The sequence below is a fragment of the Colletotrichum karsti genome, assembly GCF_011947395.1.
Source record: "Colletotrichum karsti strain CkLH20 chromosome Unknown Scaffold8, whole genome shotgun sequence".
NCBI classification, from domain to species: domain Eukaryota; kingdom Fungi; phylum Ascomycota; class Sordariomycetes; order Glomerellales; family Glomerellaceae; genus Colletotrichum; species Colletotrichum karsti.
In genome coordinates this window covers 1,175,568-1,202,589 of record NW_024065908.1, presented here as the reverse complement: position 1 = coordinate 1,202,589, position 27,022 = coordinate 1,175,568, and the positions used below count along the sequence as shown (strand labels likewise).

Here is a 27,022-nt window from a genome sequence, read left to right as displayed (position 1 = left end):
TCAGCACATATCACAACCTGAACCAACAAAACAAAGCAAACGACAATAGCACTATGAGAATAAATCACAGGCAATGTTTTGATGTATGTCATATTGCTCCTGGCCTACTACCAACTGCAGTCTAACTAACCCCAACCAAAGAAAAGAAAAGCGCAAGAAACCTGAAAACCCCCCGTGTGTCTCCCAGATAATTCAAAGGCGCCGACTCGGGTTATTAAGAATCGTAGCGGGGTATCTACACATTTTTTGTCGTGATGCCTTTGACCGCTACCAAAAGAATTTTGGGCTGGAAAAGGATAACAATGCCGTTGCTGCGTCGTCGTATGTCATGCTCGCCCCCATTCCCACCCTACCTCTCCTGAATGACGGGTTCTTCTTTCCTTCTGAATGGTATCGAAATGTTCATCCCACCCCCTCTCTACAGCAAACAAACAAGACACGCAAAAAGCAAAATAAATATGAAGGTGTATCAGGGAGCCAACGCCACCTCCGTCCAAGAAGAAACAAAAGAGTCCATCGATCCTACTCCCCTCACCTCCGGGGCAGATTGTTGCGGCCGTAAGCGCCGGCACCGCCCGTGTTCCATCCTTGGTTGACGCTGTTCTTGACGATCAGCGCAGCTGCGGCGGCTGCGGCCTGGCGCTCCTTTTGTCGGTGCCTCTCCCGGAGATACCCAACCGCCTCGGGCCTCATGCGGAGGATGCGAAGAATCATATCGTCGCTGGGATCCGCCTGGGCCTCCTTGCGCTTCTCCTCCTTGGCCCGTCGCATCGTCCCCAGGTTTCGACTCATCATGATCGACTTGCCGCGGCGAATCGTGCCCATACTCGCGAAAGCGCCAGGTCCGCCACTAAAAGTCGGTCCAAATGTTGCCGGCGCGGACAGTCGGTTCTCGTGCTTCTCTTGCAGCAGCATCTGTTGCGCCCGCTGGGCGTTGGCAGCCGCCATGCGCTCCGACTCCCGGATGAGGTTCTGCGTGTCTTCAAAGTAGAAGAAGTTCAGCGCGGCAAGTTCGTGCCACTTAGGCGATTTCAACACATCCTGCGGCACACCGAGCTGCTCGCCACTTTCGTCCTTGGCGTTGAAGAAGTCGAAGAGCATTTGCAGCCATTTGTAGACGATGTCTGATTCCTTCTGGGTTAGAGGTTTCTGCGAAGAGGGTTTTTCGGATAGAGGAGGGACCAAAAGATTCTCAACCGCCATGAGAACCTCTTTCCAAAGGCGCGTCATGACTGCAAGCATCGTCGCATCCGTCAAGGTCTGTTTCATGACGGCAAAGTTTTGATCAAAATAATGGAACAGTGGTTGCAGTGCACCCTCGATATCGGCCGCGGTTGTCGCCACGACGGGCATCGTAGAGGAGCGCTTCTTCCACAGCGCAGTCACGGAAGAGCCAATGCCGCTTCCCTTGAGTAGACTTCGGAGCGTGTCGTGAGAGATTGTCGCGCTAATTTGAGCACGGAGCTGGGGCAGAGTTAGTTGAGTTGCCAACATCGTCAAGCAAATCAGTAGCACGCATACCTTATCCGTAATCTTGCGAACCATGTCTCTCTCCGTCCGCTTCAGATGCCTGAATGCCTTCCCAAAATAGAACTGAATGTCGTCTCTCTCTCCCTCCATGCTGACACGCAGCAAGACCCGGCCTTGGGTATCCAAATCGAGCCAGTACTCCCGAGGCAAGTAGTCACTGAAGTGTATGGGGTCCAGCTTCAAAGACGTACGGCCAACGAAGTCATGATCACCAAAGGTATCGTAATCCCAAATGGTGGCGATGATGTTGAGCGGACTTGATACCGTGATGTCGACCGATTCGTCCCATCGCGGATTCAAGTTTCTGTACACGATCCGCGTCTTGTATAGACGCTTTTGGTACTCGTCTCCAAGCACCACATAGGGGTCACTGTAGCCACCAGGGTCGCAGGCCTTCAGGTCTTCGGCTTCGACAACCTTGATTGTGAAGACGTACTTGTTAGGCCGTCTTGGTTGCTGTTTGACACCCTCCGCTCTCCGTAGAACATCGGCACACGCATCGACATTCATGCTCTTTTCGAGCTTATCAAGCTCTTGCATTGCGTACTCGATGTTGTTGAGCTTGACGAATGACTGCGATATGTTAGCCTGGTGAGCTGTAGGGGTTGGGAGGGTCCTGTACCTCTGCGTAAAATTGGAAAGGCTCAGGTGCCTCCTTAGTGTTCCAGGCATCCCGAGCAATCTGGGCGTATTGCTTGAACATTTCTTGTGTCGTCTTATTGTTTGCCGCGGCCGTATCTTGAACAGTTGGCCTATCCATCTCCTTGGCGAACCTCTTCTCAACCTCTTCACAGTACTGTCCAATGCCAGCTGCGAAGGACCTAGCAAGAGCAGTCATGAATCTGGCATGATGGACATCGCTGTCCCACTCGAGCTGGTACACCTGTTCCGTGGTTTGCCTGAAGAACATGAACATGTCAATAATGGATGAACTGTGACGTTCGGCGTCAGTGGCGATGTCTTCGGGGTTTTGAGAGCGAACTTGGAAAGAATCAAGCTTGATGGCGTTGTCGACAAACTCGACCATCATGGTCTCGGCGTTCTTGACCCATCTCCAGACAAAGTCCACAAGTAGCTCCTCAATTTGGAACTCGAAAGGCTTATCGGGCAGAGCTGCATGATGAGTTTGCCGTAACCCGACCAGCTCCTTGTACAGGCTGAATCCGTCCTCCATGTTGATTTCTTCTCCCCTCTCCTTGGAGACGGCAATCGTACGCTCAATGATGTGTTGCGCGTCTCGCTCAAAACTTGGGAACATCACTTCAACCAAGACCTGCCACGGCTGCACGCCCATAATATCTGGGATGTTTCTGTACCGCTTTTTAATCTTATCGGAGAGCTTGGTGACTGCCTTTCCAAGTTCGATGACATGCGAAAATTCCCATTCGGCAGCGTGGTTAGGCAGTTTGTCGTGGACGAATGCGTTGTAAACTTCCGTCGCAGCACGCTTCAAACCCTCTGTGAGATGATTGGCGAATTCCTGCACCTGCTCTGGCTTGGGAGAGAATGACGGGTCCTGCAGAATGTGTTCTTCGAGAAGCATCATTATCGATACGATAGGCGGTGGCTTGGATTCATAACAGCGAACCATGAGGTCGTACAGATCTCGAAGGAGAGCGTCGTGAAGGGCGTGCAAGGTCTGCTGATAGACAGTGAAATCGTGCATTGTCCAACGACTCTGGTCGATGGAGGCGAGCCCAAGGTTGTACTGGTGAAGGTGCGGCGGCTTCTTCACTTCAGGCGAGGAGGACTTGACATATTCGATGGCGACAGACAACTCATCCGCACCGATCTCTCTGTCGAGGAACTTCTTGGAAACCACTTCAACGAACGCGACCAATCTCGAGAACTGCGGTATACGCCAGTAGACGCAAAGCTCAATAAGCAGATCCGTGGACTGTTTGGAGATTGGGCTCCATTCGGCGACAGGGTCAGCGTGTAGTTGATCGTACGTCATGCAGACCTGCAGAATAGCCTTGTAGAATGCTCTCGCATCTGTGGGAATAAATGTGTATACGGCCTCATCAAATCCCCGGTTTGAGTCGTCGAGTCCCAACGAGCCAAAACCAAGAGAGCTGTCGAAGCCGAGAGTGGAACCATCGGGACTTGAGATTGCCTTGCTGATTTCGGAAAACGCCTGCTCATCGCCAAACATGGACATTGGCCGACCTGGAAGTGGCTTGTCCGCTCCTGACGACGTCTTCGCCAGCTCTGGTCTGACAGTCAGGATATCGAGAATGATTTGAGACAGATGTGGGGCCTCAGCTCTCTTCCATTCTTGAAAAGCGTCCTCAAGGTCAAAATCTTCGCTCCTCAACGCACCAGGTGCATCAGAAGCCAGGCGCTGTTGGTAGGCCTTGACGTCTTTGAGCGCAGACTCCTCAGTCCAAACCTGGCGGTTGGCATCGATATCGGCTTGAACTTCAGAGTTGGACCGGCCAAATATGCGGGCAACCGTCAGAACCACTGGCATGTCCTTCACGTCGTAACTAAGGGGAACGACAACCTCGATGGTGTGACCTCCATCCTGACCCGTGTCGATTGAAAGGTTCTGGTCTCTGGTGAGCAGCTTGTTCTCCAGCGTGTGCAAACGGCTCATCAGTTCGGGCCTGTCTCTGTCGTGTCCCTGATCGCGGAGGGTCTGCGCCACCAGTCGAATGAACATGGCCATGTGCCTATCGGCGACTTCCTTCCACGAGTCGTCCACCGTGGATGTCAGGGCGGCATACTTCTGGTTGGCCTTTGTGGCGGACGAGTAGAACATGAGGACGTATGGCTCCAGCTTTCGGTCCTTCTCGACAGACTTTTGGAAGCTCTTTTCGGTAAATGCTGTGTACGCCTCGGCGAAACTTCGCTTGAGGGCTGCATCGTTGAAGCCCTGCATCGGCTCTTTTCCTGTGAGAACATTCTTAATTCTCTTTTCAAGAGGTTTCTGAAAGCCGTGCGGGAGCTTGATGCTATTAGAACTGCCAGAAACGAACTGGCCGACCAGCTCGGTGACGCTGGTGTGGGATCGTTGGGCAGGTTTCGGGGCGGCGACGTATTGCTTTCGTTTCTGCCTGGGTTGCAGGAGGTAGTTGAGGTAGGCGACGCGGAGTGCAAACGTGTATGCATCGTCGTGGCTTACAACGACGGCACCCCTAGAGAAACCTCTTGGTCTGGTACTCTGGCGATTCAGACCACGGCTCGGCATCCACGAGCTCCTAGAAGCGGACGACATGATCGCAGTAGGTCCGGAAACTGGTGGGGTCGAAGATCGGACGCATACGATGGGATCGAGGCTGAGATTATTTCGAAATAGTAGTCATTCTCGAACCAGCGCAGAATGGCCAGATAGTACAGGGTAAAGGGGGGGCGGTGGGCAGTCGTGGCGGTCGGAGATCGTGATGGATTCGTGTGTCGTAAAGTGAGCGATTCGGCGGCCGTCAAAGAGAGGTTTCGGAGAGGCGGGGGCAAAATCGTCAGGTGGCCGTCTTTTTGCAAGATAACAAATGGACGACAGGACGTGGCCGTGGTCAGTCGGTGGTAATGGTGGTGGTGGTGGTGTTGTTCGGTCGAGCAGCCGCTTGGGGACCCTCTGAAGGTTTGGGGTTGATGTTTGGCCAGCAGGTGACACACGTCATTGGCAGAAAAGGGGATTGTGGTGACTGCCGGGACCCCTTGTAGTTTTCAGGAAAAAGGTGGCACGGTGGTACCTGCGGCCCTGCGCGGCGCTAAGCAGGCCCAGTCATGGTCTTCTGAGGGCGGCGAGCAAGGTGAGGAGGTGCCACTGAGTGCTCACTCCGAAAACAACAGGGCAAACGGGCACGTATCGGGTATCGATGATGCCTGACGGGACCCGTGAATAGTGGACGGGACCGGGCCACAGGCCACAGGGCAACAGGTCACTGCAGCTCTGGCCTGACGATACGACATTCTCTTTCGAGCATCGAGGGTAGGGCCAGCCCGAGAGCCACCGTCTCTACGGCTACCTACCTTACCTTACCTAGGTACTCAGGCTGAACTACCTCGGCGGTAGAAGCAATGCGGCGAAGCTTAAAGAAACCTGAAGGTAAGGTAGGTATCAGTGGTATCTCATGAAAGGGAAGCAGTGCAGGATGAAAAGCTACTTTACCGGCCCGGGCACGTCTCACACACTTCCATTCCATCATGAATCCTTGGCCTTCTCAGGCAAGGAAGACAGTTAGAGATGACCGGTAACAAAGCAAGGAGGAGCATCTCAAATATTTCTTACCGCCGCCGCCCTCGAGACCTGTTTCAACCAGCGTCGTTCTTTTACCACGAAGGAGCCGCCTCCATTCTCATCCCCATCCCTGATAACATCCAATCACACAAACTGGAACATGTGTGTGGTCCGCATCAGAACGGACTCGAACAACACAACGACACCTCATCGTCATGTCTTGGAAGACCAATGTTGATTGGTCTGGGCAGACCTGAGTTCAAGCGAATCTTACATCTATCGATACATGCAACCCTGTTTGTCCCGAGAAAACAACATCGACATCATGTGTTTCTGCGCATTGTGAAGGAATTTATCTTTTCTTTCTCCACCACATCACATCCACATCCGCCCCAAGAAATGGCCATCTCCATGGTCGCCCGCACCAGCGAATCATTGCTTCGTCCGGACGACAGATGAGCGGCCTGAACGCGCATGTCCGTTCTAATGCACCGGCGACACGTCTTCATTTCCTGGCTCTTATCACTCATATCTCAAGGGCAGACAGGCCATTAACAGCCAATCATGGAGGCGCACATCACAAGCACCTGTGACTTCTAGGTTGAATACGGAACTCTGACGAACATCGCTACTGAGCCACGGCTTGTGGACAGCCTGGGGCACAAAGTTTTGTGCTAGTCTGTCCTAGAATACGAACACTTGCTTCTAGACGACAGCCGATGACGGGAGAAACATCGGCTGAAGACTGCAACAGACACACTGAACGAGCTTGTCTGACCGGCCCACGACACAGAACGACGAAGAAGACTACTGCCAAGCAACAGCGGCAGCGGCAGCGGCAGCGGCGACGGCAGCAGAAGCACCTCAACAGCTGCAGAATGCAGGCGGCAGACAATCCGAACGCGACTTTGAATGATAGAGGCGTCCGTCCCAGTTTTATCTGAGGGATCTTCCTTGCCGGCGGTTGGGTAAACCAGGGATCGCATGGTCCGTTGTTTATTTCACACACTGTCGATTGCGACTGTTGGCGCCGTCGTGGGCCACAATCGATGCCCGACGTCAAGCTCACTCAAGGGCTTCATCGGACGTGTTTGCGGAGCGGCCGAATGTATGACCGTACAGTTGGACAAACTCCAACAATAGCTGGCAGTCCACAAGGTGAAATGGAAAGAGTCATTCAGATCGTCAAGGCGGCACAGCGCATAAGCTCGCACCAGCCAGACCATCTCACAGGAAACTAGCTGGCAGCCCCTTTGGCCCGTCGCACGTTTCTTCCGCCAAGCCAGGAGCATCTCCTGCTGCACTTCAGCGCAGGTGCATGTATCGCTGAAACGGTTTGTCGGTTCCTCAGGTCGCGTGGGCGGCTGCTGGTGCCGAGTTTGGGCGTCCCAGAGGTAAGGTAGGTCGAAAGGTTCGTGAGTTCGGGGAAAGCCAATCCCGCGAACCTGACTTGAGCTGATCGATCGACGCGCTCGTGTGCGGTTCTCATGCGGAAATGATGCTAGAAGGGATCAGCGATTGACTTTGGAGCTGGTCTGGCCAACTGGGAAGTCCCTCCAAAACCCCTCGCACAACCGTGGGCTGCCCCTTTTTCTTCTGATGCGACGAATTCTTGGAAATCGCTGCTTGTGAGGTTACGAATTGAGACCTGGATATTCCTGTCGAGTTGGTTCTGTGTGAATTCAAAGGGTCCATCTCCGAGGTTCGTCAGAATGGCGGCACCTCCAAGGTACAACCCATGATGCCAATGTCATGCTAAGGGAGAGCATGCGCTTGACGTAAGCTGCCCTCGGAATTGCAGCCCGTCTGTCGAGGTAGTAGTAATCGATGGCCCAGGAAACGAAGACTAAACAAAACCCGACAAGAACGATTGAAGATATCACGTTAGGTAATTATTGTTCAAGGCGTTGGCATATTTCCAAGGACATATTACCTTTAGCTTCGCTTCCCCAAGCTGGGAGGGGCGATGAGGGAGGGTGGAGCACAGCAACGGCAGAGGGGCGTCGTCCAGTCAGATTGTCTGGAGCACTCACTGTGCATGGCAAGTGGTGTGGTGATCCCATGTGCTGCGGTCACTGTTGACGGACATTGCGCTGATGACCCCACCTCGAGACCGCTAATGAGAGGCCGCCGTGGTTGCGATATCCTGGGCAGGGAACTGAATTGCTGAAATGCGCTAGAGATGACATTCAGCATTTCTTTCTCCTGCTTGTTGTATCCTTACCTGCGCTACCCGCGTACACAAAGGTCGGGTAAACTTTTTTGGGTAAACTCGATGAATGTAGTTTGCCAGTGATTTGACGCAGGACCAGTGCAGAGTGCAAAGAGTGGATATGAGGCCGGCGAGCAAGGGTCGGGATGAATATGAATCGGCGCCAATCTCGTCTTTGCCTCTGGAACCTTGGAGTCCGTGGGCTTGATTCAACGTCACAACGGGACGGGAGTCTCCAACTCCCTATGAATGCCCAACAAAGTACCCGATTCAGAGGACATTGCAGTGGTACCTTGACTCCAGGCTTCAGCTTGATGGTCCTGAATCCTGATACTCTGTACCCGTTCGTCCTACGGATACCTCTACGCAGTAAGGGCTAAAATGTGCCTGTCCAGCTGTGCATGTGGATGCTGCAAGGTACATGTACCGGCGACATAAGCTTGCCGTTGCCCTTCGCCAAGGTATCCACGACCATCCGATGAGCAAATCCAAAAGCAGTAGCGGCAGCAGCAATGGCAGGCCTCTGAGGCAGACATGCCGCAGCCCAGTTCCGCAGCCGCTCCTCCCACCTCCAGTCTTTTTGATATCGCAACATTCAACTCCCGTCACCTTTACATTTCCATGACTCTCTCATACTCCCCCTTCTATTCTTCCACTTCTCGTTCCGCTGCTACCGTTGTCATTTTAGCCCCCGTTAGCCATCTCCAACCCCGTCGCCCTCCGACTGCCCATTGCTCCCTCCGCTTAGGCTTAGGCCGTTGTCGCCTCCGGTATCTCAAAGCTGGCAGCCCCGTCTGCAGTCTCGTACCGCCTCCTCGTAGGTGTGGCTTGGCCTTGTCTCGCGCCGCCAAATGTCCACGATCCTGGCCGACTTGCGACCCCGCGCTGCGAAGCCCGCCCACGATCCCAGAGGCCGTCATTTTACCGCCGCAACCTCGACTTTCTCCTCCTACATGCGACGTTAACCCCCGGATGAGCATTTCAACATGGGCATCGTTAGCAGCAAGCCCGATGATGGGGCCGCCCTCTATCTGAGGGACCAGAATCGACGTGCGTATCTCCCACAGACCCCCATCCGCCGACCGGCTTGCTTGCTCATGCACGCAGCCTGGCGGCGCATCGCAGTCGCTTTCCGCTAACATGGTCGAGCAGTATCCATATCCTCTCTCGTCATTTCGAACCCCCGAAGGCGTTCCTCTATAAACATCGTTCCCAACTCATTTCCTGCCACCAGAGTATCTGCGGCCCGACCCTTGGGCGACAGCAGTCCTATAGAATTCATTCAGGTTCGTCGGCGCAAACACAGGCACCCCCAATACTGCCCCTGCCCTGCCCTGCCCTGCCCGCCTCGCCCTGCGCTCCATGCACTGACTGTCGCCTCGCAGGACACCGAAGTCGTTACCAGCCCGGGCGGCGCTCCGAATTTCATCCTCAAGCTCAACCATGACGATGAGCTAGTCTTCACCTTTACCTTTATCATTCGCCAGGGACAGCAATTCGTGACCAGCGGCGCTGCCGACGCCGTTGCCAACATCGACACCCAGATCAGTGGACTGACATATGTATACGCTTCCACCCCACGAGAGGTCGAAAACCTCGTAACGCGCGAGTTCCACGCGGATCCGAACCTACACAAGAATTCCAATGTTGAGTTAGTAGGAGACTTTGGAACTGGGGGAACTCCCTCCGTTTCGTTCGAATGGACTTGGAAGTGGAAACCTCCAAGAAGCATCGAAGATAGAGGCGGTGGATGGAGGAACTCATGCAGCGTATGCCGCCCGCCCGAATTTCTACCTGTTGCACCTCCTAATCCTGTCGACAGTTCGTCGAGTATGACCCTCGAGCCCATCGCCTGCACACCTTGGCCAGCTTCTCGTACTTTGTGTCCAGTAAGTGCCCGTGATTCTGTGTTGGCGTCTGCGCCTGGCGACTGACGAACCGTAGACGCACCAACTCTGCCTCTAAGCCACCCCAACTCACCGTCTCCCCCGTTCTTTTTGAATGCACCGCCCAAAATCCGAGTCGCATCTTCGCAGTCCGTCGATTCACGAATTAGCAACGCCGAGTTGGAGGAACCCTCTTCACCTCTGCCAGTCAACACGTCATCGTCTACACTCCTTCCTGTGCAACACCCACCTGCACAGGAACCGGTCAAGGTGGATGTCGCGTGTCCCAAGCCGACCGACGATGTTCTGGTACCAGATGACGGACCGGTTTTCAGGGCGACGATCAAGTCGCTGGAGCAAAAGACAGGCAACATGCGAACTCAGATGAAACGTGTACTGAAGATGGCCAAGCAAGCACAGGAGGCTCAAAACGAGGCGAACAAGAACTTTTCTGAGTTCATCGACACCCTCCGCGAAGCGTCATCAACCAACGCTAACGCGGTTCAACCGGCCATCGAACATTACTTCGACAAAATTGCCAGGGAAATTCTGTCCTACGAGCGACAAAATACGGTTAACCTGAAACGAATTGTCATCGATCCATTGGAGAAGTTTTACACGGTCGACATCAAACAAGCGGAGGCCAAGAAGCGAGACTTTGAAGAGGAGAGCAAAGACTACTACGCTTACGTTTCGCGATATCTCGGCCAGCGTCACGATTCAGTCAAGGCTAAGAAGCTCGCGGAGAGTGATTCCAAGTATCAGACGAAACGCCGTAACTTTGAGCTTAAGCGGTTCGACTACTCCAGCTTCATGCAAGATCTTCATGGCGGACGCAAGGAGCAGGAGGTCCTTTCCCACCTTACGAGGTACGCCGACGCACAGACGAGAACCTTTCTCGATGCTGCCAAGAAAATCGATACCCTGCTGCCCCAGCTGGAGGCTCTCTCAAACGAGGTGCAAGAGGCCGACAAAGAGTATCAATACCAGAGGCGTGAGCGAGAGGAGAAGAGAAGACTGCTGGAGAAGGGCAATCAGCCATACAATGAACCGGAGCCAGTTCCAATCGCCAATACGATATCAGGCCAAGGAACAGGATCCAACGGAAACGCGTATATGTCTGACAGCGACCTGGGCCGCGCGGACAGCACCGGCTCTCAGTTGAAAGTCGGACTCACGTCGGGATCAGCTTCTACCGTGGCCATGGTTTCTCCTGAGCTGTCAAGATCTCCAGGCAGTCTGGGTAACTCATCAGTCGGAAGTCCTGCACAGCCTTCAAAATTCAAGGGCATCCGTGACTTGGAAGAGAAGGACTACGGAACTGCAAGCGCAAGCAGTGCACAGCGCAAAGAAGGTTTGCTATGGTCTCTCAGCAAATCCGGCAACCACGTTGACCCCCGCAATTTGAATAAACAGGGCTGGCATAAGTAAGTACATCATGCGATTGAGCCGTGCTCGGGCTGACTTGCGGTAGATTCTGGATAGTGCTAGATCAGGGTAAGCTCTCTGAGTACAGCAACTGGAAGCAGAAATTGGATCTGCACATGGACCCAATCGACCTGAGAATGGCTTCCGTGAGAGAGGCTCGCAACGCGGAACGTCGATTCTGCTTCGAAGTCATTACGCCGCAGTACAAACGAGTTTACCAGGCCACTTCCGAGGAGGATATGAACAGCTGGATCCTAGCCATCAACAACGCACTTCAAAGTGCTGTCGAGGGTCGAATTGCGAGGGACAGGTCCGGTCCAGGCAATTCGGACACGGGGTCTATTCGAAAGGATATCGGCTCCATTCTGACGGGCAAGAGCCCATCTGTTGGCCACAACAGCCATCACTCACATTCCAATAGCGGCGCGCCCATGCGCCGAATAACTGTTGGCGCGCGGCCGACGACTCATCGGTCTACGAGTTCGAGCTACGACGATAATCCTGACAAGCTGCTGCAGCTGCTCCGCGATAACGACCAGGGCAACTGCTGGTGTGCCGATTGCGGATCGGGAGCCAAGGTCGAATGGGTTTCGATCAACTTGGCCATTATCGTTTGCATTGAGTGCAGTGGCATCCATCGCTCTCTCGGTACACACATCAGCAAGGTGCGGTCACTGACTCTCGACATCAACTCCTTCACCACCGATATTGTCGAGCTCTTGTTGCTTGTTGGAAACAGGGTGTCAAACATGATTTGGGAGGCGAAGCTCGAGCCCGGCATGAAGCCAGGGCCCCAAGCATCGCGAGAGCAACGACTGAGGTTCATTACAGCAAAGTACGTGGACAGGGCGTTCGTGGAACCTATATCGGCGACATTATCGCGTTATCCCACGCCCGAAGATACTTTGCTGGCGGCCATCAAGAGGAACGAGATTCAACAGGTGATTTACGCCTTGGCACTCAAGGCGAGCCCGAACGTCACGGACCGCTCGCGAGGGACACATGCCGTCTTTTTAGCCTTGGCAGCGGCTGATCCGGCATCTCCTTCACCGAACCCCGGGCAACCATCGGAGGCGGAGAGAATGACGCCTTTCCCAGTCGCCGAGATGCTTATACAGAACGGAGCAGAAATACCTGCGTCATTACCGGCATTCCCACTGAGCCGAAGCGCTCAGCTTTATATTGAAGAGAAACGGGGTCGAAACACTGGCTTCTCGAGCGACACGGTACCAACGCTACCCGGTACCATGAGTCCCAACGAGAAGCTCCAACGAGAAAGAGAGTCGCGGCTTCAAAAGCGAGTGAGCGCAGGAGGCCGCTTGGCCAAGAGTCCGATCCCGGAGAGGTAGCGACCCGGGTGTCTCGAACGACTTGCGCAATTCGACATGTGTCTTGCGTTCTCGTATCCATCACCCAGGCGTACTTCCTCTTCCTTCTCCGTTCCCCCTTCTGGCGAGAATCGGTGTCCTCAGTATGAGGACGACGAGTATTGAGAGTGCGACGATGTATGATGGTATTCCGGCATGGGCTAGGTCACGGAAAGAAACGCTTGGCGTATTTTACTGTCGTTACCAGGAGATACCTCTTGATCCTGTGGTGTTCTTGCCCGACGGGGTGCTGATCAACGCACTGCAGGAGATGGTGAGGGGAACAATTTCTCATATGTAGCATGTGTACCGTTTGACGACAGATGTTTGCGAAGCAGACACATTGGAGTAGTCCTCTATTGGAAAGCCGGGGTGCTAAGAGAGAGATGACCGGTGTGCGCGCGCGTTTGTCTTGTGTGTATGGATAGTAATAGTAATGAGATGATGAACACCGCAGTCTACATCAAATCTACAGTTCGTCCTGACCTTGAAGCGAAACTCGGACTGGAGGCACAAATGGAAGCGACGCAAACTCGGTGAGTCGGTGAACTGAGGCCAAGTGAGTAGCGGCAACGATAATCTCTACGGCCCTTGGCGACAGGTGAGCCACCCACGTGGGTTAGCGAAAGTGAATCACGCCTCGAGGTCGGCGTCATAGCCACAACATATGGGGATTTCGCGTAGGGTTGCATGTGACGGCCGCGTCAAGCTCTCAATTTGAGCTCCCCGCTAAAGCGACGCGTGACGATTTGTCTCGGATGGCAAGTCGAGGTGACAGCACGGGAAATCGCATTAAGGCGTTTCACCAACCAGAGTCGAGGGAGACAAGGGACCTGTCAGACGAACGGCGGACGAAGAGCTTCCATCTACTCTGCTAGGGGAGCTTCGTTTCCGGGCTACGTGGAACATACAGAGGGGTGACCAAAAAGTCGGAACTCTTGATCCTTGTAAAGATGGACGACCGGCCGGATGATTCATATGGAGAACTATCATCTGCGGGTGGTAGTCCGCTAGTTTTTGGAGATAATTAGTCGGCAGACGGACGGGATGGGCACAAGACACGAACGAACGAGGCCATACCCTCCCGCCACCTGCTCTCGTGGAGGTTCGGAAAAACCAATATGAAAAGGGCTGGGCGCCGTCCTCTCACGCGGCGATGTGATTGTCTTTGGGAGGTTTTGTTCTCGGTCATCACGATCCAGGGAGAGAGAAGCATACGTGACAAAAGAGGTCGTCATATTCACCCAGATCTCCGGTTTTTCGAACACTGAGCTGATCAACACGCCCATCAACCCCACAAATTTATTTTTCGAGTTCCCCCTTGGCTTCACCCGCAGCGACCTGCCAGAGAGCTCTTCCTGCGACCCTGCAGCGTCGTCGTCACTGGCACGCTCACTTCACTCGTTCGGCTTGCGACCTGCCGACCAACCAACCGGGACGGGGACCTTGTGGCACCACCCTTGGCCCGCCCCAGAAGCAAGCCCGCTGACTGGAACAAGGACTTGGATGATACGCTCTCCAGGTTTTGGGGAGATCTGCTGCTGGTGCTGCTGCTGACAGACGCTGGAAGCTTGATATTGTGAGTAATGAACCGGATTCTTTTGTTGTTTTGCCACTTGATGCTAATTCCGAAGTGGAAAAAGGCTTTGAGGGAGGGAGAAAGCTTCAGCCAAATCCTACGGAATAATCGATGGACCGCAATTCTAGGCTGCAGCTCTCTCGGAAAAGTCAATATATCGAGTGCGGTCACAGTCATATCGAGTCGGCGACCCACTTTCCCTTGCACGGCCCCCGATCCGAGGTTGGAAGGAAGGGCCCTGCCTGGTTGTGGTTGTGGTTGTGGTGGCAGACTCAGCCGTACGGCCCAGGTGGAAGGTCCCCAGAGACAGCAGGGGAGGTCCTGACCAGGACCTTACGGGCGGCTCGCACAGGGCGTAGGCGTGCACTGGCAGCTTGGAGTGCCTGGTGCCAGGGCTGCCTCTGCCTGGTACTTTTTCTTTCCCACTGGCCTGACCTCACCTCGAGTCCAATTCAGTCCAGCCAGGTTCAGGTCCAAGGTCCCCAGGTCCCCTCTCCACCTTTGTTGGAAGTCCCGGTTCGGTAGCTCCCCATTTCCAGGCTGCACGTACCGTCGCTTCTTCCTTCGGCGTTGGCCTTGCCTTTCTTGCGCTCTGGTTTATTAATGAGAACCTCGCCATTCTGCTCTCCCTTAGGCAACACTCCCACACCTACATCAAACAAGTTACCGCATTCACACGCGCACACGTTATACCCCGGGTCGTCGTTGTGTACGAGTCCGCTTCTGTATCCCTACTTGGCCGTGTCATACAGAGATCGCCACATCTCACCTGGGCGGATCCATTAATTCACTTACCCATCCATCCTCCTCTGCTGCCTCCGAATACCACTTGCCATCGAGCTAGAGAAACCGGCGAGACGCGCCGTAATTGTCTCCAACAACCGAGGCCATGGCTCCTCCTCCTACAGAGAAGAGCCAATTGAAACGTCCAAGAGTGAGTCGCCTGTTGTTTTGCCCGGCCTTCTGGTGTGCGATCCTAAACCGTCTTCCCCTGTCAAAGGGTTCTCTGCCAGAGTCAGAAACGGATGCGAAGAAGCCCCGCCGCGCCGAGAGGCCATCAGTCGACAAGACCCCCGTTTCCCAAAAACACCACCTGCCGTCGCCCGTTACTAAAGGGTCTGACAACTCGGACGACCGCGACGATCGTGATGCGTATAAGGAGCCAACCGCGACGCCGCCCGAGGGACGTCCCAGCCAGGTAATCCACCGTGACAGAGACGATAACTCCCAGTCCCAGGCCGTGAACAGCCATTCCTCCCCGCCCCAGGATACCCAGGCCTTCTCACAATACCCGGCCGATAATAAGGATGCCCTATCGGACGAGGTCCAGGACGAGGTGAAGGAGGGCGTTTGGGGCTACCTGTTCCCGCTCGACACCAAGTACGGCAAGTGCTTGGTGATGAAGAAGAGGGCCGCTTGTCCGCTGCCAGACACCCTCACCGCAAAAGACTCAACGCCTGATCACAAGAAGGGGAAGTCGCCGTTGAAGAAGGAAGAAGAGGCATACGAGAAGACAAAGATAAAGGGGGTCGCCTCGGGCGGGTACTTGATTGGCCGTCATCCGGAGTGCGGTAAGCTTTGTGGTGCTGCTCCTAGCAGATGGGTGGCAATACTGACGGATGGCAGATATTGTGGTTGATGACCCGGTTGTATCAAATCGGCACTGCTTGATATTCACCGAGAACAAGGGTGGCGACACCGTGGCCATCTTGGAGGATTTGTCTAGTAACGGAACGTTTGTGAACGAAGCCAATGTTGGCCGCAACAAGCGGGGAGAGCTCCAGGAGCAAGACGAGATTGCCGTGCTCGACAAGGCGCGCTTCATCTTCAGATACCCCAAGACCAGGCAAACAAGCGCGTTTCTCCAGCAGTACACGCTGTTGGAGAAGCTGGGCAAGGGTCACTTCGCCGAAGTCTTTCTTTGTGTCGAGAAATCTACTGGCCAAAGGTACGCTGTCAAGATCTTCACAAAGACACCAGGTATGGAGGAGAGGTCGAAGCAGGAGGGTTTGCAACAAGAGATCGCCGTCCTCATGGGTGTCAGTCATCCCAACGTGCTGTGCCTGAAGGACACTTTTAACGAACGAAACGCGGTATATCTCGTCCTGGAGCTGGCGCCAGAGGGAGAACTGTTTAACTTCATTGTCATGAAGCAAAAGCTCTCGGAGGATGAGACGCGCAAACTCTTCACCCAATTGTTCCAGGGCATCAAGTACCTGGTAAGCAGAATGGTTTTGACTTTTTGGTGCAGTGTGCTGACAGAAACCAGCATGACCGGAACATTGTCCACCGCGACATCAAGCCAGAAAATATCTTGATGGTTGATAAAGACCTGCACGTCAAAATTGCAGACTTTGGTTTGGCCAAGATTATTGGTGAAGAGTCATTCACAACGACGCTGTGTGGAACACCAAGTTATGTCGCCCCAGAGATCTTGGCTGAGGGTAGGCACCGAAAGTACACCAAGGCGGTCGATATTTGGTCCCTCGGTGTTGTCATGTACATCTGCCTTTGCGGCTTCCCCCCGTTCTCGGACGAGCTGTACTCGAAAGACTTCCCCTTTACATTGTCTCAGCAGATCAAGGGCGGTCGATTTGATTATCCGTCACCATACTGGGATTCAGTTGGCGACCCAGCTCGTAAGTGTATACGCTCTTTGAAATGGTGGCAGGCTGACTCACACCGTGACAGTTGATCTGATTGACTCGATGTTGGTGGTGGACCCTGAGCGGCGCTTCACCATCGACCAGTGTCTCAATCACCCTTGGATGACACAAAAGCCGCCAGGTGTCAACGACAGCACCGATGGTCTGGTCGGTGGCATTCAAGGCTTGGAGGTTCACCGACGTGGTGTCGTCAGAGAGCGGACGCTGCTCAGTACGTTGAACTCAGTGGATGTCGCAGAAAGAATTCCTGGACCGAACCAGAAGCCAGTGAAGATTTATTCGAAGAACACGACGAAGAAGATGGCACCGAAGGAGGCCGACCCTGCATCGCAGCGTCATGTCGAGGAGTTCGTGGAGATGGGCGGCAAGGGTGACCAGCCTCTGTTTGGTGCAGATGGTGACAGCATTTACTCGAAGAAGGACATCTCCACCAACGAAGCGCAGAACGGCTCCAACGAGACGCAGTACGGCTCGAACAAGACTTCGAGCAAGGGGATTTAATGGATTGTAATAACTTTGATTTGAATTGTTAGGAGCAGGGATAGGTTACGGGTCGCGTCAGTTACATGGATACATTGGGCGAAGGGTATACTTTTGTTTCCTTGACTGTTCGGGCCGCTCAGATCATCATTGTGTTACATGGTGTTCGCGAACTGTGGACCGTGGATGATGCTAGATGGAAATTGATGTTGTTGGCCTTGCGCAAGACTTAAGGGGGGGACAAAAGTTTGGCGTTGGACACATGATATTTATCATCTGACAACAATATAACACAACTAATTTACCACAATGTACTGGGTGATAATACCGCAGCAGGTTTGGACGACCTAACTCAACTTGCAGTTCTATCAACGCGTGAGGACGGGAATAGCCGCCGCTATGCCGGCTCCGGATGGGAAACGGGGCGCCGTCCAGTAGTGGGGCTACGCGGAAGCGTTGACCGGGGTGGGGCCGAGTTGGACACCAACACCCGTGAGTGTCAGCAATATTACGCCATGGCCTTTGAATATGAAGTTTTGTGACCAATTTTTTTAAAAAGTTTGCTGTTTATCTGCCTTCGCAATTCATAACAATTCCGGCGTCATACCGGCTCGGTGAATCAAGACGGCAGCGTCATCCCAACTCCCTGGTACCCCGCCTCGGGCACCGGTGTTTCCCCTGCGCCGCCTCACAGCTTCGCCTAGCCCCGCACCCGCACAAAAAAAAATTGCCCTGTGGTCCTAAACACCCCTCCAACAATCGCAGAGGACGAACGGCCTTCGCAATCGACTCACCGCACGACAGACCGACCCCCTGTCTCCGTTTTCCCAAACGCCACGCCCCCTCTACACACTTTCGCATTCTCTTTTTTTTCCGGGGTCCCTCTCTTCACTCCTCTTCCCGCCAAATTTGCCCAAAAGCCTCCGCATCCCAAAAACCACGTGCAGTGCGTTGCCCCGAGAGAGAAAACCTCCCCCTCCCTCCAGATCCCACCGAGACCCCAAGCAGCAACAGCAGCAGCAGCAATCATGGCGGCGGGAGCGAAGACACAGGCGCAGCCGCAGCTCATCTTCGTGGACGGCTCCTTCCAGGAGCTGGCCCGCGAGATGGCCGACTACCTCCACATCGCCGACGACATCAAGCCCCTCGTCGACAACGAGGCCAAGAAGGAGGAGGTCCTGACCAAGCTGGTGCGCGCGTCCGCGGCGCTGACGTCGGTCCCCGAGAAGGAGTTCACGGCCGCCTCCAACCTCATGGTCCACCTCGTCCTCCAGTCCGAGGAGCCCAAGAACCACCTGCCCACCCTCTGCCAGGCCTTCTCGAAGCCCATCGCCTCCAGCCCCGTCAACGGCGTCGGCCTGAGCCTCAACGCCCTCAGCACCATCTTCAACCTCATCGCCCCCGAGAACCCGATACGCTTCAACGTCTTCATGGCCATCTTGCGCTTCCTCAAGGCCAACTCCATGTTCGACACCATCCAGCCCTACCTGAAGCACATCCCCGGCTGGTTCGAGGACTGGTCCACCAGCGCCGAGTTCCAGAGGCAGATGTACGAGGAGATTGCCGAGGTCGCTAAGGAGGCCGGCAAGGAGGAGTGAGTTTGATTCCTTTCGGATGAGAGACGTTAAACAATGCTGACCGTGACGGAACAACAGGGAGAGCTACGAGTACATTCTCAAGGCCCTGCGCACTTTCGACGCCGACGACAAGGAGGAGCTCAGCTCGGAGGACGCCCAGCGCCTGTCCCTCCGCGCGGTCCGCAGCGCCCTGCTGTCCAGCACACACTTCCTCTTCGCCGACATCCGCAGCATACCCTCCGTCCAGAACCTCAGCGACACCCACCCCGTCTACGCCCAGCTCCTCGACATCGTCGCCGAGCAGGACCTCGAGGACTACAACGACTTCAACGACGAGCACCAGGGCTGGCTCGAGAAGGAGAAGCTCGACCACGACCGCCTCCACCGCAAGATGCGCCTCCTCACCTTCGCCTCCCTCGCCGCCCAGACCACCTCCCGCCGCATCGAGTACGCCGCCGTCGCCAAGGCCCTCCAGGTGCCCGCCGAGGACGTCGAGATGTGGGCCATCGACGTCATCCGCGCCGGCCTCGTCGAGGGCAAGCTCTCCCAGCAGGACCAGGTCTTCCTCGTCCACAAGGTCACCTACCGCGTCTTCGGCACCCGCCAATGGCAGGAGCTCGCCACCCGCCTCGACAGCTGGAAGGGCACCCTGGCCAACCTCCACGACGTCATCCGCAAGGAGCAGGCCAACGCCAAGGCCCAGAAGGAGCGCGAGGCTCAGGAGGCCGAGAGGAAGCTCCAGAACCCCGACAAGGAGGGCGGCGACCGCCGCGGGCAGAGGGGCGGCCAGCGCCGCGGCGACGGACAGCAGCGCGAGCCCAGGGAGCCCAGGGAGCCCAGGGAGCCCAAGGAGAGGACGGATAACGACGATTAAAGAAAGGAAAGCGGTCGCAAATGATCATGGGGGCGTGGGAGTCGTCGGGCCACAAGTTTTCATGAAGGGTTCCTAAAACATCTCTGCGACGTTCAATTTTGTGTTTCTTTGCCTTTGCCCCTTCATAGCGTCACGGTATGGGACAAAAATTGGGAGGGTTATTCCCGGGCATCAGGAGAAGACAAAAACGAGCGTTTTCAACGAGGCGGGAAAGCAAAAAACCGGGAACCACGCACGTTGTTTTTTATGTAATTACGGCGAGGAAAGAAAGAAATGGCTGTCTTTTTTTGGAGGGCTGGCCGGGTTATAGAAGAGCTTGATGAGCCGCAAAAGGCGGGGGGGAGGTGACCTCTAGATCTTAGGGGACAGACGCGCGCGGGTTTTCGGGAAGTTGGTTGTATCGAAGGACTTTATGATGATGCCCATTTCGTTACAACACCCTTCCCGGGAACGTCGACCGAAAACACAGGGGACGCGAGGGGGGAGGTCTTTTAACTATTTCGGATAGGGGACTCCTGAACATGAACCGGCGTAACGAGATTAGGATACAGACGGGATTTTGAACGCTCTCCTCGGTGCAGTGTATGTCATGTGGCCTTGTGTGCTTCTTGAGCATGTGTGAAACTGAAAAGGGGGGAAAGTTATGACGGTTCTCTGGCTTTCCTGTCGTTCATGGCCTTCGGTTTATACGGACGTACCAACCCGCCAGGTGACAGGCAATATGGGTTTAACCACCATCGTGCGTCTGTCTATCAAAAGGATTTCCCCATTTTGGTCGAGTTGTGGCCTGATGGGTGGTTGTCAAACCCGGAAGCCGGGGTCGACAGCCTGGAGAGCACTGCACAAGCTTCAACGATGACAAGCCTGGAGTTCTGTGTTGATATAGGTCCTCCGCCATCCGTATCTAAGGAAGGGGGAAAACGAGAGACTCGGCACTGCCCTTTCAGCTCAAGTAGTCAGCAAAGTCACGACTGAATACAGCGCCTCTGCGTTATAAAAGCGTCAACCTTGCTGCGTGTAAATGGATCTCCTCAACACCGTGTGATTGTTCGGTCTCGAGCCTAGATGCGTCGTATATGTCTACATCGTCGGCCATTTCGCTACGATCAAGTTGACGTTGCTATTCTACACACATTCCTACCTGACTAGAGAAGCAGTGCGCTTGTTGCCAAGGAGAAACGATGAGAGATGATACCATCAAGAATACCCGAGTAGAGAAACCGGAAGCGGAAGAGAGCGGATGATGAGCAAGTCGTCAGACATTCTACGCGCTGCCACCTTTCCAAAGGTCGTTCGGCAGATGGCCGCAGCAAGCCCTGATCATTCATTCTCCGTCACGGTATCATAAGTTCGCACACTCACTGGCCTTGATGGCAGAGCTGCAGCCGTCAATCTTTTCATGGCTGTCGGGCTGCTGTGTGAAGTGGAAGGCGGACGAAGCAGCGTTATATATCTCGAGAGCTTGCCCGTCAACGTGTCCAGACGAAGCAATTTGTTTTCCGATATCTGGGTCCTTTATCACCTTGGTAGCCCTCGGTGAAAACATGTTGCTCTCGGATAGAAGATACAGCAAAACCACGCTACATCTGTCACGGCCGATCCAGGTGGTTGTTTTCGACAGGGTCAAGCGCATCGTAGTATCACAAGTCACATACAACACGCCACCAAGTTGATTGCTGGAAGCAACTATTGGCAATTCTCACAGTCTTGTCCGCTAACCGCGTCTGAAGATGCAAGAGGAGAACGATGAGACCGGCTCGACTCACACAGCCCACGAGCGGGCGCACAGCTCTGTTTCTCCCGGTCTCTGGTTAGCTTTTGAACATGGCATGCCTCCCCGTCGTGATATAAAGCCTCAGCCAGCGCTCCTCCAGCACGGGGAGTGAAGGTCGGCCGGCGTTGTCCAGAGGACCCCGATCCATCTCGTCGTGCTTGCGTTTTGAAGTTGCGACTCCTCGTGACTCCGTCCACGTTCCGAAGTCATACATTAGGAGATGGTAATGGATTTCGATTCACTGAGACTTACCGTCCCGGGATGATACCGCCAGAACACACGAGAAAGAAAGCAGAGAGACGGGAAACGACGATGGACTTTCTTGAGAATACATCTATCCCCTGATGAGGCGTGGACATGTGCTTGACTTGCGTCAATACTCTGATCATCGCCATCTTCTATCAAGCCCAGCGGCAGTAGTTGTCGCTCCAGCCTGTGTAGATGGATACGAAAAGGGCAAGATGCCGTTGAGCACTAGTACAACCAGGTGGGAGAAGGCAGCTTTATACATCTCGAGATGGGTCATTGACGCGTTCAGGCGGATGACCTTCCCAGACATATCGTGTTGATGCTAGTCATAGTAAGATATGTGCAAGGCGTTATTCGCATGAAACCTAGTGTATCGAGAAGCGGATACATCTCCCGCAGACAAAGCTTCCCCCGTCTTCAACAATCAAGCTCAAAGCCAACAGCACGAGTCTTTTCCTCTATGCACGTATGCCCGGATTCTCGGACCAGAATCGGATACGAACGAAGAAATATGGACCTTCATAAGACCGTATTCATCCATACGAGAAAGCCGGTAGCAAGGAGTAAGTAGGGCACGAAACCATGTCATGGTTATGCTTTTCTCTTCTCAAGGCCGTACTCGTAATGCTGTGTCCCCCTCTCCACTTCTCTCATATACCTACGAAACAACATCGACACATCGTTGCTTTTGCGTAACGGTGGTGTTTTCAGACAAGGTCCTCCTCGGAGACCGTTACTTACAACCCAGCCAGACTCAGCTCCCGTTCTGTAACGGCATCAGAGTTCGATCACAGTCATCGCCAGGTATTCTTCACACTAGACACTTCTGTGATTGGATATCTTCAATTGATCCTCATCCTAGAGTAACCACTCGAAAAAAAGGGTATTCATCCATCTTTCCCCGTCACATCCTCCCCCAACCCCATCTACCCCTGCTTCCCGCAAAACTCAAAAATCGTCCAAAGTCGGCGAGTGAACACGACGCCAGCCCGCGGCTCGTTCAGCGCCACCAATGGCAAGAGAGTAGAAAAAAGGTGTGACCATGTGTGTGGACGGGCCAATCCACGAGAATGCAAACGACCAAATAAAAAGGCCCTCTCCGAAAACGTGACGCAAGGGAAAGTCAAGATGGGTAACGCAAAAAAACAGCAAACATGAGAAAACAGAAAACAAAAGTACTCTGACATTTGCCATTATACACCCCTCCCTCTCATGAACAAAATGGCTCTTTGTGTATGCCCGAAAACTCCATTGAAAGAACCCCCAAAGTCTTCGTGCGTCGCAAAACAGACGACCAGTGTGGTTTGCGAACGAGTGGGCGGCATTCAGGGGTGACCCCATGACGAAACCACTTTAATCAAAACTCAAAGTAACGCCGCCTCGGATGGATGAATGAGTTCTGACTGCATTAGTCTTTAAATAGACAGCGCGTGGGTTGTCGTTTGTTCGCCACGTATGCAAAAATGTTCCCCTTTTTAGGTATCGTGATCAATGCTTTTTATTCATTTCGCTCAAACGCCGCTCCAGCCTTCCTTGGTGGGCTGGTAGGCCTTGTATCCTGGGTACGTGCCGCCGCTGCTCTGAGGGGGCCGCTGTTCTTCTTCGGGCTCTTCGTGCAGCTGTTGGCTGCCGGCTGGGCCGCGGTTATAGTTGTACTGCTGAGGACGGCTGAATCCGGATTGGAAGTCAAAGCCGCCCGAGTTTTGGGGGCCGGGGGAGGAAGGGGGTTGAATGTCTCCGGTGTAGCTGCGCTGGGGCGCTGCGAGGGGGCGGGTGGACTCCGAAGAGTACTGACGAGCGCCGGCGCCGTATTGTTGGCGGCCATAGTTGTCGTTGCCGTACTGGTCGTAGTCATCTTGAGGCGCGGGGGACCGGCGGTAATCATTTTGGGGAGCCGGGGATCTGCGGTATTCGGCGGCAGGAGGGGCGGGAGAGCCGCGGTACTCAGGACCCGGGGAACGGCGGTAACCAGCTGGTGCGGGACTAGGTCCACCGCGAGGGGGGGCTGTGAAGCTCCTGTTCGGGGCAGGACTGGGACCGTTGCGTGGAGGGCGGCCAAGTCCGTAGCCGCCTTGTTCATAACCACCGAAGCCTTGGTCGAATTCTTGCTGAGGCGGGGGGTACGTCTGACCTCTTTGCGGCCCGTAGCCGTTGTTGTTGAAGTCATTGGCGGGAGTCCGTCTTCCCTGGCCCATGGCCATACCTCCAGCCGCACCTGCTGCGGCTGCGGCTCCGTACTGGTCAACTCCGAAAGACGAGTTCGACTGTCCGTACGCATTATCGTAGTTGTTGAATCCCCTGTTGTTCATCGCATAGGGATCGGCGGGCTGGTTTCCGTTGGCGAAGTAGCCGCTGGCTCCGGCTTGTCCGTTTTGTCCGTAGGGGCTCCTGTCGCCAGGCATTGGACTGTTCGGGTGGGACATGGCATTGGGTGCCATAAGAGGCATTTGCGGGTTGGGCGATGCCGCTGGCTTCTTCATCTGCTCGAGTTCCACCTCTTCCTCAACTGCAACCTTCTTGGATCCTGCTCCTTCCCAGCTGGGCATGGCAGGGAGAGCATCGCCGTCTCCCGCGTTACCGGACTTGCTGACTTCGAATTCGGCATACTGGGGCGGTGCGGGGGCAGCTCCGGTGGCCACCGGCGCAGTCGAGTGTGCGGTGTGAGTAGGCTGGTTGTTGTAGAACGGCGCGACAGGTGCGTTCATGGGTGCTTGCGATTTGTATCCTTGGTTCGGTGGTCCGTACGATTCGTCGAGGTATTTGTGAGGGGTTCCTTTCGGAGTATCGCAGCAGCCGCAGCAGTTGCCGCAACACTTCAAGCAGTAGCAGCACTGGCAACAGCACGACAGACCGCAGCAGGCGCAACGAATGATACACCATACGATCGAAAAGATGATCAGGCCGCCGACAATCATGACTCCGATTACTGGCCACCTGCGCTAGTCAGCATCCTCCAGTCCCAATCGGGCTCTGTAAACCTACTTGCAAAAGCTGGCTGCCATGCAGTTATCCCAACTTGAAAATGCCGTCTTCACATCTTTGATCTGGTTCCCAGCGCTCTCGACCGTTGACATGATCTGGCGCCTTTCGATGGTCGCCGCCACGCTAGACATTACTGATCCCCACGCTCCTCCCCGGAGGCTCCGGGCCATAGCAACATCGATCGAAGGCATCTTGAAAATAGGATGCCGAATTCTCTCCAACAAATCGAGCGATTCTCGGTAGGACACCCTCAAAGCCGGGGTATGTCGAGGTCGGTTGGTCGGAGAAAGAGAAATTAGGTTGCGGAATAGTAGCAAGACTATAGCTCCATCATCTCATAAAAGACGGGATTCTCGGTGTCGTTTGATCGGCTGAACACACGGTGATCCTCTGTGTGCTGTCAAGGGAATGGAAGGCGAGCCGCTTGTGGACTTTTGAGATTCGGGTGACGCAGGTGTAACAGGGCGGTTCACGAAAGAGGTCGAAGAGAGGCAAAAGTGTAAACGAAAGCGGCAGGCTTGAACGAAAGTGAAGAGTTCCCTCTCACAGACCGGGGCTGGAAAGGCAACGAATTGGAAAGCGCCTGTGTGTTGCCGTAAAGAGGGAGAGTTGAACGGACGTCGTCACTGCGGGAAGGGCAAAGCGTTGGTTGTTCGCCCCCCTTGCGTAGGTAGGTTGGTGGGAATGAACGGGTGGTGGTGGAAGGCGCAGCGAATCGCAGCGGCGGATCGAGGGAAGCCCAGAGGTTTTCGTCTCAAAATGGCGCTGAAACTGGGCGGTGCAGTCAATAAGCACCACACGGTTGACGGGATGACCCCAAGAAACAGCAATCCGTGGCCAACGGATTGCGACTGGGGGCAGGCGCTGTTATTGGACGAGTGACGCAGTGTTTGGCGTAAAATAGGGGTGGAGGTTCCGATATTTCGTATGGTATACGCGGGCTTGCTTGTCGAGAGAAACACGGATATCCCAGGGCGGATGGTGGGCTGAGGCTGAGGAGGGCTTGTTTTCGTGAGACGAGTGCGTGTTGGAATAATAAGTTCCGATGTGGCGGACGGGCGGAGTCGAAAGAGGAATGCCTGAATTGTTTTTCTTCTAACCTGTGTGTGTCTGTTGGTCCTTCGCAAGTGACTGAGAGAGAGACAGGAGGCAGCGTCAAACAGCCTCGGGAACGGGCGACTTGGGACGAAGGCAATGATAAAGGAGTGAACGGAACAGGAACAGGACACAGCCTGAGGGGTTCGAGAAAAATGCACCACCAAAGGGTGTCGAAAAAAGATCAGAGGCCGCCGTGTATGGGACGAGAATTACCCTTCTTCCCGGACGTCAAAAGGTCGGAGGCGGAGGGAAGGGAGGAAGGATAGATAATGACGAGAAGCGTTGGGAAAAGAAAGGAACGGGAAAGGATTGACGTGACGCACGCACTACTTTCCCAGAAAGCTAACGGTTCCCACGAAGGTTGCGGCCGATCAAGGTGGCCCTAAAAGAGAGATGGAGATGAACAGTGACAGTACTTGTGGACTGTTTCCAAACAGACCGAGGCGACGTGGGCAAATCACACAAAGGAGTTGACAATGTGAATACCTACGGAGTAAAGAGAGAGCGAGCGAGAGGAGAGAAGGGCTCGTCAGCGGGCAGCAAACGGCGAGAGAAGATCTCATGCGGCATGGCATGGCAGGGAGGAGGAGCACTCGGGTGGATTTTGGAGCGGGAAATTTGAATTGCGATCGAGCGCCATGCCGCTCTAGCGTTGAGCCCCCTGCCTTTTTCCAGGTGGTTCAAAGTGGATGACCGATGCAGATTGCAGCAGCTGCGGTGCGCGTGCCTGTGCCGGTCGTGGTGCCTGCGCCTGGGAGCTGCCAGGAAAGTTGCGTGCCCTCAGACGAACTTTGGTGGGGTGAATGGTTCGCTCGCATTCTCTTCACAGCAATCCGTCGCCAATGCGCGCGTGCGCCAGCCAAAAAATGGAAATGAGAATTAGGAAAATCTACCGCTAGCAGGTAGGTCCCCTGTAATCGCGCAAGTGCCGCCGAACCTACCGCTCACACACACACTGCTTTTTTCGCGGGTTTCCCTCCCCGGTCCCTTAGACTCAGCGGTCCTCCTTCTTAAGGACAGGGGGAGAGGCAGTTGTTGGTCAGGGGTCGGAAATGATTGGGTTCGTCAACCAGCAATTTTGGCCGCGCTGCGCTGACGGGTTGGCGAGTTTCGCGCACGCGGGACATCCACGCTAGA

The 27,022-nt window shown here is 54.6% G+C and overlaps 5 protein-coding genes across 5 annotated transcripts; 3 read left to right on the top strand and 2 right to left on the bottom strand.

Moving 5' to 3' along the window:
• Positions 1–531: 531 nt before the first annotated feature.
• CkaCkLH20_03485 (uncharacterized protein) lies at positions 532–4,750 on the bottom strand (the record flags this gene model as incomplete). Its single annotated transcript, XM_038886204.1, has 3 exons — positions 532–1,464; positions 1,522–2,103; positions 2,153–4,750. 3 exons carry the CDS (start codon positions 4,748–4,750, stop codon positions 532–534), a joined length of 4,113 nt encoding a protein of 1,370 aa, XP_038748713.1.
• A 4,026-nt stretch (positions 4,751–8,776) lies between these two features.
• On the top strand, positions 8,777–12,588 carry CkaCkLH20_03484 (PH domain-containing protein; the record flags this gene model as incomplete). The annotated part of the gene is made up of 6 exons (XM_038886203.1): positions 8,777–8,885; positions 9,078–9,211; positions 9,311–9,694; positions 9,748–9,814; positions 9,870–11,238; positions 11,286–12,588. The coding sequence occupies 6 exons, from the start codon at positions 8,777–8,779 to the stop codon at positions 12,586–12,588; spliced, it is 3,366 nt and encodes a 1,121-aa protein (XP_038748712.1).
• A 2,486-nt stretch (positions 12,589–15,074) lies between these two features.
• On the top strand, positions 15,075–17,352 carry CkaCkLH20_03483 (uncharacterized protein; the record flags this gene model as incomplete). Its single annotated transcript, XM_038886202.1, has 5 exons — positions 15,075–15,119; positions 15,186–15,756; positions 15,812–16,404; positions 16,455–16,824; positions 16,877–17,352. 5 exons carry the CDS (start codon positions 15,075–15,077, stop codon positions 17,350–17,352), a joined length of 2,055 nt encoding a protein of 684 aa, XP_038748711.1.
• A 1,007-nt stretch (positions 17,353–18,359) lies between these two features.
• On the top strand, positions 18,360–19,782 carry CkaCkLH20_03482 (PCI domain-containing protein; the record flags this gene model as incomplete). Its single annotated transcript, XM_038886201.1, has 2 exons — positions 18,360–18,925; positions 18,987–19,782. 2 exons carry the CDS (start codon positions 18,360–18,362, stop codon positions 19,780–19,782), a joined length of 1,362 nt encoding a protein of 453 aa, XP_038748710.1.
• A 3,534-nt stretch (positions 19,783–23,316) lies between these two features.
• CkaCkLH20_03481 (uncharacterized protein) lies at positions 23,317–24,978 on the bottom strand (the record flags this gene model as incomplete). The annotated part of the gene is made up of 2 exons (XM_038886200.1): positions 23,317–24,739; positions 24,788–24,978. 2 exons carry the CDS (start codon positions 24,976–24,978, stop codon positions 23,317–23,319), a joined length of 1,614 nt encoding a protein of 537 aa, XP_038748709.1.
• Between the last annotated feature and the right edge of the window lie 2,044 nt (positions 24,979–27,022).